Source organism: Gavia stellata, chromosome 14 (genome assembly GCF_030936135.1).
Source record: "Gavia stellata isolate bGavSte3 chromosome 14, bGavSte3.hap2, whole genome shotgun sequence".
NCBI lineage: Eukaryota > Metazoa > Chordata > Aves > Gaviiformes > Gaviidae > Gavia > Gavia stellata.
In genome coordinates, this window is record NC_082607.1 from 15,541,094 (window position 1) to 15,553,383 (window position 12,290).

At 40.3% G+C, this 12,290-nt stretch overlaps 2 protein-coding genes across 4 annotated transcripts in view; both read left to right on the forward strand.

The window, feature by feature from the left end:
* The window catches only part of MTM1 (myotubularin 1), a 47,451-nt gene extending 42,643 nt beyond the window's left edge, over window positions 1-4,808 (forward strand). The window contains exon 16 of one of the 2 annotated variants that reach the window (XM_059824247.1): window positions 1,575-4,808. In XM_059824247.1, the coding sequence (XP_059680230.1) occupies window positions 1,575-1,742 (168 nt within the window). In that variant the 3' untranslated portion in view covers window positions 1,743-4,808. The remainder of the gene's footprint in view (window positions 1-1,574) is intronic. The other variant, XM_059824248.1, reaches the window with a different exon arrangement.
* Window positions 4,809-5,325: 517 nt separating this feature from the next.
* The window catches only part of MTMR1 (myotubularin related protein 1), a 40,350-nt gene continuing 33,385 nt past the window's right edge, over window positions 5,326-12,290 (forward strand). Inside the window, exons 1-3 of one of the 2 annotated variants that reach the window (XM_059824552.1) lie at window positions 5,326-5,357; window positions 8,270-8,375; window positions 11,075-11,098. The gene's annotated coding sequence lies outside the window, so the exon portion shown is untranslated. The remainder of the gene's footprint in view (window positions 5,358-8,269; window positions 8,376-11,074; window positions 11,099-12,290) is intronic. The other variant, XM_059824554.1, reaches the window with a different exon arrangement.

Here is a 12,290-nt window from a genome sequence, read left to right on the forward strand (position 1 = left end):
GGAGTTTCTAAGCAATACACTTCCTTTACTGCAGCTGATCTCCTGTATTATTTACAACACTTTGTCTGGCTTTCTTGCAGCTTCTAGTTTGCTATATTTTCTTACAAGTATGTTGCCAGTTTTAAAGACTTATGTTTATGTTGCAACTTTATGTTGCCAGCTTTAAAGCATTTGTTGCTTGCTGTGAAAGATGAGGGCATTTTGCAAAAGGGGAATACAAAGATTTATTTTAGAAAGTGAAGGATTATAGGGCATGCAAATTAGCTGTAAATCCACTTAAAAATGCGCTTTGCCATTATTCAGGAAAGGTTTTTGGCAGGAGTTTCTTATTAGAAATGCAAACCCATGTGATAATCTTCTATGCTCCTGCTGCTGCTACTGGCCCCTCATTTTCACCATTTTTATATATAAAATGCAACAATTTCTTTTTGCTGCACACAAAATTTACGCTCCATCTTGACTTAAGCAACAAAATAGTGGACATGTGGCCTGAACCAGTTTTTCGATGACCCTTTAGTGCCATTACTTAAGGGTATGTTCCGCCTCAGACTTCAGTCTAATGAAGAGTCTGGTCTGTCACTAGCAACATCATTAACCTGATATCTCCAGTCATCTTAGTAACTACATTCAATCATTGATCCAACTTCCACAGTTACTTCAACATTCGTTGCCGTCCTCATCTGGGGTGCATAGTGAGTGGTGCACCTAAGAGTCCTGGTTCAGCTTATTTTTGAACTGGTGAAGTATTTACATTTGGTCCTGAAACTGTGCTGCTAATAGCTTTTAATTACAGGCAGTTAACTGTGAAGCAGCAGCAACTTCTTGAGAGGTATATACAGCTGAAGGTAACTTTAGGCTCTGTATTTGCCTTGGACATTTGTAGTACTTGTATTTGTTTGATTACTCTATCTGAAAAAGGAAGCTAAACTTAAAATGGAAACAGTTAAGATGCTCTTTCTGTGAGTAATCTCCTGAAAGCTAGGGCAGTTGATTTTAAACACATTCAAGTTTACTTACAGAAATCACTAATAAAGTTTTACATTTCTTTCACTTGTTTATTCACACAAAGTTGCAAATTTACTATTAAAAACTAAATTTCATCAGTAAGGGAAGTTATTTTATCTGAAGAGATGGATTTCACCTTAATCTGATCAGTGTAGCTAAAACAGTCAGTCTGGCTAAACACTGTTTTTAGGGAAGGTGATGAGACATCTGACCTCTGGAATCTGAAATATTTTAATAAGTCAAGAAGAAAAAAGCTTCGGACAAGGTATTCACACCTATCTTCCACACAATATTAGATAATAAGAAAATAAAATCCATATGCTCCAGGAAGTGCTGGCTGGTTTCACTGAGGTAGGAAGAACTGTTTTGTGTAAAGATTTTCTTTGGATGAGAACAACTGGAAGGCTCTTGCATTATAGAAGTAAATATTTCTGTTTAGCTACAACTTGTTGCAAATGTTGGAAGCTACAGGTACTGAGTAATGCCAGGAAAACACAAATACTACAGCAGCCTAACTGTGTAGAAGTAGTTGGACTGAAGTGATAAGACTAATATAGATCTCTTTCTAGCAGCCAAATCCAGTGGAGCAGCGTTACATGGAGCTCCTTGCCTTACGTGATGATTATATAAGGAGACTTGAAGAACTACAGATCACAAATAATTCTAAGATATCCAATTCATCAGCCTCATCAGCGTCTCCCTCACAAATGATGTCCCAAGTACAAACACATTTTTGAAGAAAACGTTGACTTTGTTCTATACTGTAATAGCAAGTGGTGCTTAACATAGATCTATACCATAAAGAGGAATCTTTTAATGCCTTACATTAGACTGTCCTAACACAAATTATTTTAGACTGTCTTCATTTGAGGAGGACTTCAAAACAAACAAAATCAACTCTTCAATTATGTGCCTTTCAGAACCTGTGGACTGGGAACATCAACTTCTAGTTATGGAGGGCTTTAAGAGTTATTTTGGAAAATCTGGTACAATTGAAATTAAATTGATTTATTGTTTTCATAAGAATGCTTTAATTTATTACATTTTAGGTCATGTTCCTGTAAGGAAATTCATGCTCAGTCTTACCTGTCGTGAATAAACACATAATGGCAATAGGAATATTCACATTGTGTAAAATTAGGTATGTGTGTATTCCTGTTAGGAATACGTTTGTGGAGTTCATGAGATAAAAAGAAATTCTATTGTAAGATTTCAGAGAGAAATGTTGAAATTTTCTGGTTACCTGAGAATTCAAAATTTTCCTTTCTTGAAATAAACAAATATCGAAGGGATTTCACTGATATGCTTCTAATTAAAAAGTTCAAGTAGCTCAGTAGATATCAAAATAAAAGAAAAATCTATTTTTTATTTTAAATTTATTTTATTTTTTTTTTAAACAAATGAAGATTGTACTGGATTCTGAGAAGTCCTGTTTTGGCTAACTGTTCAGCACTAAAGTATATTACAAATCATCACTGTTGGCAATATTGGTTCTTTGGATTTATGCAGAATAAAATGGTTCTAAAGAAGGTTTATACAATTAAAAAACAGACCCACAGAGACATTGCTTAAATATTCAGCAATAGCTATAGTATTAAAGCTTTTGTTTGTCTTCTAGAAGTAGATGTGCCTCTTTAAAGGAGCTTTTATACCAAAGTAGGCAAAAGTTTTTAGTTATAAATACTGTTGAAAACTTGTACATTTATAGCTTACTGTTTAATTTAACTTTTGTTCAACAAATTTATTCTTAAGTCTTTGAGGGACTTTAGTATACAAGATTTGCATATAGTGTGTGCACTTACTGAACCTTCCAGTGAATTCTAGTTTCAAGCCTTCATTTCAGAGGCTTCTTGTAAACCTTTAATTTGTTCCTTTCAGGTATTTTTTTTAAATAGTTACAAGCATTTCTTATGACAGCACAAACCTTGCTACTTGATATTTAATTAAAATATTGCATATTCTCAGAAGTTTTAATGATATTCAGGCAATCCAGGAAATACTGCAATTCAGAATCTGTAGAGGACTCTATCTAATATTGTTATTTTAAAGGAGATATTTTGATGCTTGAGGCTTCTGTCATTGTAAATTATTGTATATGTGGTGAGTTTTGATCTGCAAGATATAATAGGATTATATATAAATTAAGTTTTGTGTGAGTATATATAATACAGTTTATTAGAAAATCTGCAAGTTTATAAAGTGTAAATATTTTGCATATGAAAACTAAATTTAAAGCTATAGTTCCATAAAAAAAGACGAAGTTTAGAGGACATCTGAATATTTTTAGAACAGTATTTTTTCAAAGGAATAAAAGTATACCGCCTGTTGATTTAATTCAGTGTACATACACTGAATCGCACTATTTCGTTCAGGGAAGCTCAGCGCATACGGCATGTGTGTTCTAAATACACATGATTTTTATGACTTATTTTTGTCCTCTAAATTTCATTCGCCCGTCAATGTTCTTCAGTATGCGTTTCCAGAATTACAACATAGTCCCAAAATCTTGACTTGTTAAGGTAAATAAGATGTATTACATCAGATAAATGAAGAAGGATACTCAATTGTTCATTACATACTTTACATTTTGAAAGCTATGCATACTCTGGTATATTTGCCTTCTACTTACTTGTGGTTTATAAAAAAGCTATTTTTATTAGAATATTTAAAGTTTCTGTATTTGAGTTGAACGTAGTGGTGACATCTCTGAGCAGTGTGGAGAAGTTCAGAAAAGACTAATAGTTTTTACTGTGTAAACACTACATGATAACCTATTGCATTTGGGAACGTGTAATATAATGGAAAGGATCTTTTTGCACTTACTTCATTACATATATACCATTCTTCATATTACTGGTTCAGGCAAGTTTCAGTCTCTGAAGCTCTCTAATGTAGCTCTGTGCGGCCTTGGATTTTTTTTCAAGTCAACAGATAAGTTACTTGTTTTAATTCTCTTTTTACACGGCAATATTAGGCAAACGTAGGGGTGTGTTTAATCCATACTTTCTGGAAAATACTACTTAAAAGTTGTGAATGTAGGCATACAAACTGATTGATGTTAACAGAAAACTCCTCTCCTTTCCACTTAAATGTCGTTCTGCAGCGCACTGCATGCACGTGCACCGTGTCTGTACGGCCCCTGCGCGCAGCTGCAGGTGCAGCAGCTGGGCCGGGAACTGCAGTCGGTTCCCCGTTGTAGCTGGCACAGCCAAGAACAAACCGGGGGAAGCTTCTGAGGTGGTGAATGAGAGCCTTCCGGGCCTGGAGCGCCTTTGCCAGGAGCGGTGAAAGAGCAGGGCTGGGATGTGAGCATTGGCTGTCACTGCTCAGTGCCCAGTGCACAATATCCATCTCGGAACGCTGTTTAGTTTCTTCCTTTCTCTATTCTTACTTCCGTGGACCTGAGAAGATAACCTAGTTTTTGTGCAGGGCTTCAGTTACTCATTTAGACAGTTAATTTGCTGAATGCTGCCTTTATTTGCTTATGCCTTATCCAACCCAGCATCACCGTTACGGGCATACCCTAGAAATGATTTGCGTACTACCTCTTTTTGATGCATTTTTCAGCTCTGCCTTGAGTTCAGTTTTTTGTCTCACAGGGAGCATTTTATGTCATGCTTGAGGAAACAGGTTTTATAACTGACCAGGGATCTCCTCACGTACTCCGCAAACCCGAGTGTCGGCCGCTCTCGTTACATACCGCCGGACCCCTCTGCAGTTACTTGTCGAGCGACTTCGGGGCGGGGGGGGGAGAGCTTAACAACCCTCTGCCGTGTATGTGTGTGAAGGGCAAAAAATAAAGACGTCAGTTTTAAACCCTTTGCCTCCGACAGACGTTTTAATGGAACTGCGAAAGTGGTCGCGCATTTCCGCGACTACTGATGTCGGTCCATCCCCCTCAGCAGCGCGGCTGCCCAGCGCGGCGGGGGCTGGAGGGGGTAGGGCCTGAGGGGGTGCCCGCGGCCCTGCCCTCCCCTCAGCCCCCGGGCCGGCCCCGCGGGGGCCGCTGGCGCGGGGCGGCAGCAGCCAGGCCTTCCCCTGCCGCGCGGGGCCGCTGCCCGCCCTCGCGGCGGCGCGGAGGCCTGTGGGTAAGCCCCGCCGCCAGGTGACAGCTCTCGGCCGCCGCCGGGGCCCGAGCGGGCCGGGCCGGGGAGGGGCGGCGCGCAGGGGCGGGAGTCCGCCATCCCGGCGGCGCAGCGAGTCCCGCCGGCGGCCGGAAACATGGAGCGGGCGGCGGCGGCGGCCGGGCCGGCGGGGGAGGGCGGCGGCGTGAGCCGGCGAGCCGTGCGGGCGGGGGGCGCCGCGGCGGCGGGGGCAGGGTCGCGGCAGGCCAGCACGGAGACGCTGGACAGGTGAGCGGCGGCGGCGGCGAAGGGCGGGCTGCGGGCGGGGGGCGGCGGGAGAGGGGGCTCGGCTTCCCGCGCTCGGTGGGGGGCGCCGCGGCCTGCCCTCCCCGCGGGGCCGGGCGGCGGGAGGCGGCGGCGGGCGCCCCTCGGCCCGCGCCTCCGCGCAGCGCGAACCCCGGCCTTGGGGCGGCCTCCCCGCCCCGGCCCGCGCCCCGAAACCGGCGGAGAGACGGAAGCGGTGCCGCCGGCGGGTGCCGCGGCGCGGAGCCCGGGCAGCCCGTCTGACTTAAATCTGGGGGTTTATTTTTGTGTGGCCGCGCAGGCTAACGGCAGATTTTCCTCGGGGAGGGAACCGGCTGTTGTCAAAGTTTCCTGCTTGCGGTTGTGTGCTTTTCGTCATTAACGTCATCGTCCTTGCGAAGGCTGAGGCTGCCGGCAGGGCTTTGGCCCGCGCTTTTTTGGGCAGCGCGTAGCTTCTCCCCTTGGCAAACTCAAGTGGGACCACTCTCAGATTCTACGTCTTTACTCCCGATTTTTTCTTCATGCAAGCGTGTGTTTCATTTGCAGAGGTGTAGCTGTCCCGGAGCAGCACTGTGTCTGCGTGTCCCCGGTGCGTCAGTTTGCCTGTAGACACGCGTGACGGTTGCGTGTCTGGCAGGTGCTCGGCTGGCCGCGGGTTCGCGGGGTTTCACCGGCGGCGGGTGCGCAGGAGCTGGGCGCCAGGTGTTACCGCATCGCCTTCAGCCCTCGCTGGCAGAGCAATTCCTTCCTTCAGGAGTTTCCAGCTGGAGGCAGGCTTCAGAGCGGAATTTAAAAATCCTTAAACAAGGAGTAGAAACTAAGGGAAATTTCAACCAGATGAAAAATTAGGAAAAATGTATTTAAAAATCAGTGCCACGTTCCAGTCTCCATATTCTCTCTCTTTTCTGTTAGGAGAAACCTGGAGTTTTACATTGTTCTAGTGAAGGTAGAAATCAAATGTCCATTTTCTGTCACCAAAACTTACATCTTTGCATTCCTTATGAATGCCCTTTACCTTAATTTTCATCTTTCTTTCTTCTCCTAATCTTGTTCTACCCTGGAAAAATTAGAACATCCCTTTGTCATATAATTTATTTATTCGCCAGTACGGTTGTACCAGGCTACGCTAGTGTGCATGACCTTGGATGAGACAGAATGAAAAGACGTGTACTGGTATGTGTCCCACTTGACAGATGGTGATAAGTCACAGCAGTATGATCAGCATTCCATGCTACACGGATACATCCTGAGACACTGATTGTGGGAGATGGACCTGCATTCACGCTTGTTTTCCTGCTGCTATTAATTGTTGATGTAGTGATTCCCGGTGAAGATAAGCCATAGAAAAATAAATCCTTTTCTTAATGAACAAGTAAATGCTTATTTGGAAAAAAACTTAGGCAAACCCTAAAGAGATGCACTAGAAATTAAGAGATGTGAGAGAAGGAGAAATAAATAAGATCAGAAGACGATTACTGTAGGGTTTAGCTCATGTGCTCTTTAGCAAAACCGAAGTGAAAAGTTTCTCTGAGTGAATCTGGACTCGAGTTCAGCACTAACCTGAGAGTTATCTTCGTTGTTCAAGCAGGAGTATCATAGATGTGTTTTAGCTGCAGAACAACTTTTTGTGATCTAGTACCGTGTAGAATTTTGCAGGTGGGGAGGAAGCTACTAGAATTTATCAGAAAAGTTCTGAAAGAGCTTTCATTTCAGGTATGAAGTTGCATCTTCACCTTATATCTACCTATCCTAGCAGAGTTAATGTAAGAAAAGACCTCTCGTTAAGTAGTAATTGGTCATCTTATGCCATTATCCCACCCTCTTAATGTCCCAGTTGTGGTGCACCTGATGGGTGCTGGGTATGCATGTGTAGTTATTCACTTCAGTGTCACGGGATACTCACAGAATCCAAAGCTAGTTTATGAATGAGTTCTACAAATGAATTAAAAAATTTTTTCTGTATGTGATTTCTGAATAAGCAGTATATCTGCAGAAGAGCCCAACCAAACTGTTTGAAGATGAAGAAATAGCAGTTATCTAAGGCATCAGCTGAGGCTGCTTGGCACTCAGGGGAACAGTTCCCTCTGGCATTCCCAGTTTTTCATCAGATACTGGCATGTTTTGAAGCAGACCTAGCCCACTTCAAAGTGGCTAGCAACAAACTGTAATTGCTTCTCACTCTCAATACTGCATTATTTGTAAGCAGCACTAGTTGAGGCGACTGTTCTCTAAACGCGTCATCTGGGATTTAGCGCGATTCTGCTGTTCAGGTGCTTTGTCTTCAGGGTTCTTATAAACACCCTACACTGCAGAAATCCTTGCTGTGGCATGGGAAGGCCCGTCCTGAAGATTATTCAGAGATTGTTTTATGAATAGGAAAAACATATGGCTAACTAGCAGTTACCCTTTAGAAAACATGTATTTTCTACATTTAATATTAATATAGAATACAACACTAGTGTAGTTTAAATGTTTAAATACTAGCATAGAGTAATTTAATTTTGAGGATTTACTGAATGATCAGGAAATAATAATAAGGAAAGTGTGAGGAGTTTCCTATTACTTGACCAAATTCATTCCATGGATGGCTTTAAGAAAAAAATGTGTCAATGAAAAAAAATTACAGTGGATAAGGAAACCAACATTTTTGTAAGTTCCTAGGACCCTAACCTTGCTTTTAACCTACTGACAGCTCTCCATCTCTGATAAGATCTGGTAAAATTACTTTCCCTAATTTGATCAGTGACATAGTTGCATTCTGCCCACAAAGCAAGCTAATTTTTGTGATGTTAGTGATCATTTATGGTCTTGTTTCCTGGATGTGTTCAGCTGCTGTGCTATTTTCAAAATACATTTTTAATTACTGCTAAATAATTTGAAATACTCTGTTTTTGTAGCCCAACTGGATCCCACGTGGAATGGTGTAAACAGCTGATAGCTGCAACCATTTCTAGTCAGATTTCAGGGTCCGTCCCATCAGAAGGTGTGTCCAGAGACTACAGGGTAAGTGACTTGAGGAATGCATTGATTTCTTTAAGATAAAAGAGTGAACGATCAGGAACGTCCTTGCTACCTTGATTATCAGGTGGTAAGTACTTAAGTGATCGCTGAATGTTTCAGAACTAGAAGCATCTCATTATGCGTAGGAGTCTTTTGAATCTGCCTTGTGTTTTCCACTGTATTTAGAAAAGTGGCATTGAAGTCTACCGAATAAAAATTAAGAGACAGGTGAAAGGAAAATTAAACGTCAATGTTTTGAATAAAATGCCAAAAGTGAGTTGTCTTTTCTTTTGATTACTACCCAAAAAATTTTTGGTAAAGTAGATTAATAGTTACAGGTTGAAATTGTTTCTAGTGTGTGTCATTCAGAGTACAGAACTGAGCTCTCCAAATTTCACAAAAAATAAATGCCTAGGTCTTTGTTACCATGCAGAGAACATAAATTACTATCATTTTTCATGGGCTTTCACCAGAGACAGAGAATTTACCATCAAACAAACAAACAAAAAAAATCACCTTTTTCATTCCCTCCCAGCAACATTTTTGTCACTAAGGTAGTGATTGCACAGTGTGGTTTACCTGATAGGTTCCATTACGCTTTTGTACCCCTGTTCTTTCATGCTCATTTGCCATTTCCTATATGCAGCTAGCCAACTGAACTGTCAAGAGTGGAGCGTATGCAGTTTTCCTTCTCTTACAAATTGACAAAAATCACCTGTGTTTCAAGTCCGTTTAAGAAACCCAGGCTGCTGCTGTCTAGGTCCTTTTTTCTTCCTAGATTTGAAACAGGTTTATGGTCTTTATGCAAAATGGCCAAATGAAGATTTTATCTTTTTTTGTTTTTAACTAGACTTTAAATTATTTTTTAATATGCTCTGTGATTAAAAAGTTTGTTGTCCAGAAACAACGTATTCTAGATTCTGTGACAGCAGGTCAGATTCAGCCCAAGCCTGAAGATGGATCCACAAAGTGTTTTTGACCGTAGTCTACTTAAAAATTCACCTCACAGAGTTTCACACTATTGGCACAGTCAGCAGTTTATACTCATAAAAAAGTGTAGCTCTTCCATACTATGGCAGCTGAATTGCAAATGCTTACTTCAGGTCAAGGCTAACATCTTTGATAAAACATCGTGGGAAACCTTGCATTACAGCTGTCAATGTTGTATTTGTCCTGTAGATCAAGGACTTCCTTTTAGTAAAATCCAAGTGTGTAAGCTTGGTGTTCAGTTTATCTCTGAGTTAGAATGCATTCCTCTGGAATAAAGAGCACTTTTTAATTCTAAATAACCTCCTTCTCTATACCAAACTTGTCTTGGATATTATTTAACAGGAGTAAGTCTTTTAAGGCCTAATTAAAATTCTGCTTCATTCTCTGTTTCTTAGAAATGAAAGAAAAAAAAATTAAGCCTGGTGGTATTCAGAATTTTTGTGTATAAGTTGTATTTGGCGTCATTGCATTGCTGTGATTTGAAATCCCATATTTGTATACATCATGGAATTTTTTATCCTAGAATATCTTCATTTACGTTCAGGACCAAGTATCTTGTGAAGTGGTGTCTATGCTTTAGGAGGGGGTTTCCTTTCTTTGCATGTAGCTTCTGCAGAAGTTAAGTGGTACGATTTGTTGCTTAGTCAGTACCACTAGCAGGCTGGGTTTATTCATTATTATTATGGAATTCACATGTAAAAAGATAATGCTGATTTATAACTCAGTTTTCCTTTGAGACATCTTTCCCTTTTGATGCATGCTGATCAATTTTCTGGGTCTTTGTTACCTTTGGTTACCTCGAATTGCTGCATTTAGAGACTATCTTACAACAACTCAGAAACTTAAGGTAGGGCCAGATGTGTGTGTTTGCTTCTGGAACTGGTCAGGCAGTTCTGTTGCTTTCTGGTGGATTTACCAGGAGCTCACTGCTTTATTCTTCCTTTCATCCTTTTTTTTAATGTTTCAATTAGTATGTTTGCAAAAACAGGTAAATATATAGATTCTTATATTTAATGGTGTTAGTCATGGCACTCTGTGTAACTTACCTTACCAGAATGTGATACAGAGGAGGGGGGAATCAAATGGAAGCAAAGGGGCTGCAAATCATCAAAACTGGGGAGCACTGAGTGAGCTCTTGCTTGGTAAACCCTACAGCCACATGATCTCACTCTGAGTTTGAACTCTGCTTTGTGTCTTCTCTGAGATGCTCTCTGTCTGGAGAGTATTCTTGAGTGAGACGTTCATATAAATGAAAATTGCTTAGATTATAGTAGCTGAATATAGACACCTTCAGAAATAAATTGAGAAGAGTTATTGCTATCCTTGTTTTGCCATTTGAATCTAAAAGATACGGTGGTTATACTTCATGGCAGGCTTATTGTCTTCCACCTAGAAGGACTACCAGGCTCCTTCTTCTCTTTTCACAATAGCACATTGTAACTGGATAAAAAGGTGATTAGGAATGAATGTTTCAAAAGAGCTTGGCATTTGTTACATCGCTAAAATGAAGTGGCTAGATTGCTTGTAGACCGAAACAATTCTGCAAATGAGAGCTACTAGGTCCGCATAGTTTTGTTTTGTTCTTTCGAAATCTGGCTATAATTAAAATGTTTGGAAGTAGAGTTCTGAAAATCTGATGAAGTAAGATGTAATATCTTTAACAAATCAAATTATGTGTTTTGTTGGATAACATTTTATATTTTAACTAACAGGTGTACAGGAGGCCTGTTATACGGGTAAGATTACCTTTGGCTAGCACTATAAAACAGCCTCCTACCTGTTTGTCTTTTGTGCTGTGTGAGATCTTGGTGTGTCAAGCGTTCTTCTTTACTTCATTAATGGTTTTTATGAACCAGTCAGACCATTTTGCTATGCAGTGCAACAGCTTCTTTGCCATAGAAATGCTTTATATACTTTACAATGTTTTCGTGAGCAATAAAAGTCAAAGTGTAAGAGAGCAGTATTTTTAAATTATGTTATGAATGTGCAATACTAACTTCAGTTTTATTACATTAATTTTGACAAAATGGATGCTTGCAACTGAGGCTTACATGCTTCGGACTACAGAGTACTGTATTAGCAGCTCTAACGTGTTATCTATGCTAAAGAATATTAGTCGTAAAAGTGTTACATCTTTGTCTATCCTATTTAAATAAGATACCAATTCATGCTTGCCTTTGTACATGTTTTACCTTAATTGTTACCACCCTGCAGTAGGATTGAAAGTTAGGTTGAAGTTAGACACTACTGCAATGACCTGCCTCTTCTTAATGGTAATTTTGGGACTAGGTCTCACCCATTGTTCATTGGAGGTATAAAAAGGGCATGCCTTGTTTGCTTGTCCCTCTCTCTTAGTAACATTTATGGAGTGAGAAATGATCTGGAGAGCGTTCTGACATTGTTCATGAAATGTGTCTAACACTTTTATTCAAACAAAGACTTCTTGTTCAGTCTCAAACCAAGAGATGAAGTCTGAATGATTTCTTTTTCTCATCCGTTGTTTACGTATTTGAAAATGATGTGTTTAGTCCAATCATACAAATCCACAAGTTGGTCTTTTTTTTTTTTAATAGATAGCTCTTGAAAAAATTGGTCTGAGTTGAGTAACAAAATTGATTGTTTTTGTTCGGTTTTTCATAGTTCTTTGTAAAGGCTTTGATCGTCGAATGGTCTGCTGTGCTTCTCTCTCTCTCATTTAGTTAAAATCTTTTGGTGTATTTGCTGGTTAACCTTCTGGTTTTCTTCCGAAGATCACAGTATCTACTTTGCTTTAATTTCAGAAACAACATTTTTATGGTCTGAAATTTAAGTAATTTCTATTTAACAGAATTCCACCAATACAGAAATGTTAGGAGTCCGTTATAATTTGAAAGGGTTTTTTAATTAATTGTAACTTTTTAAACTCTCATAGAGTTCAAATTATCTGAA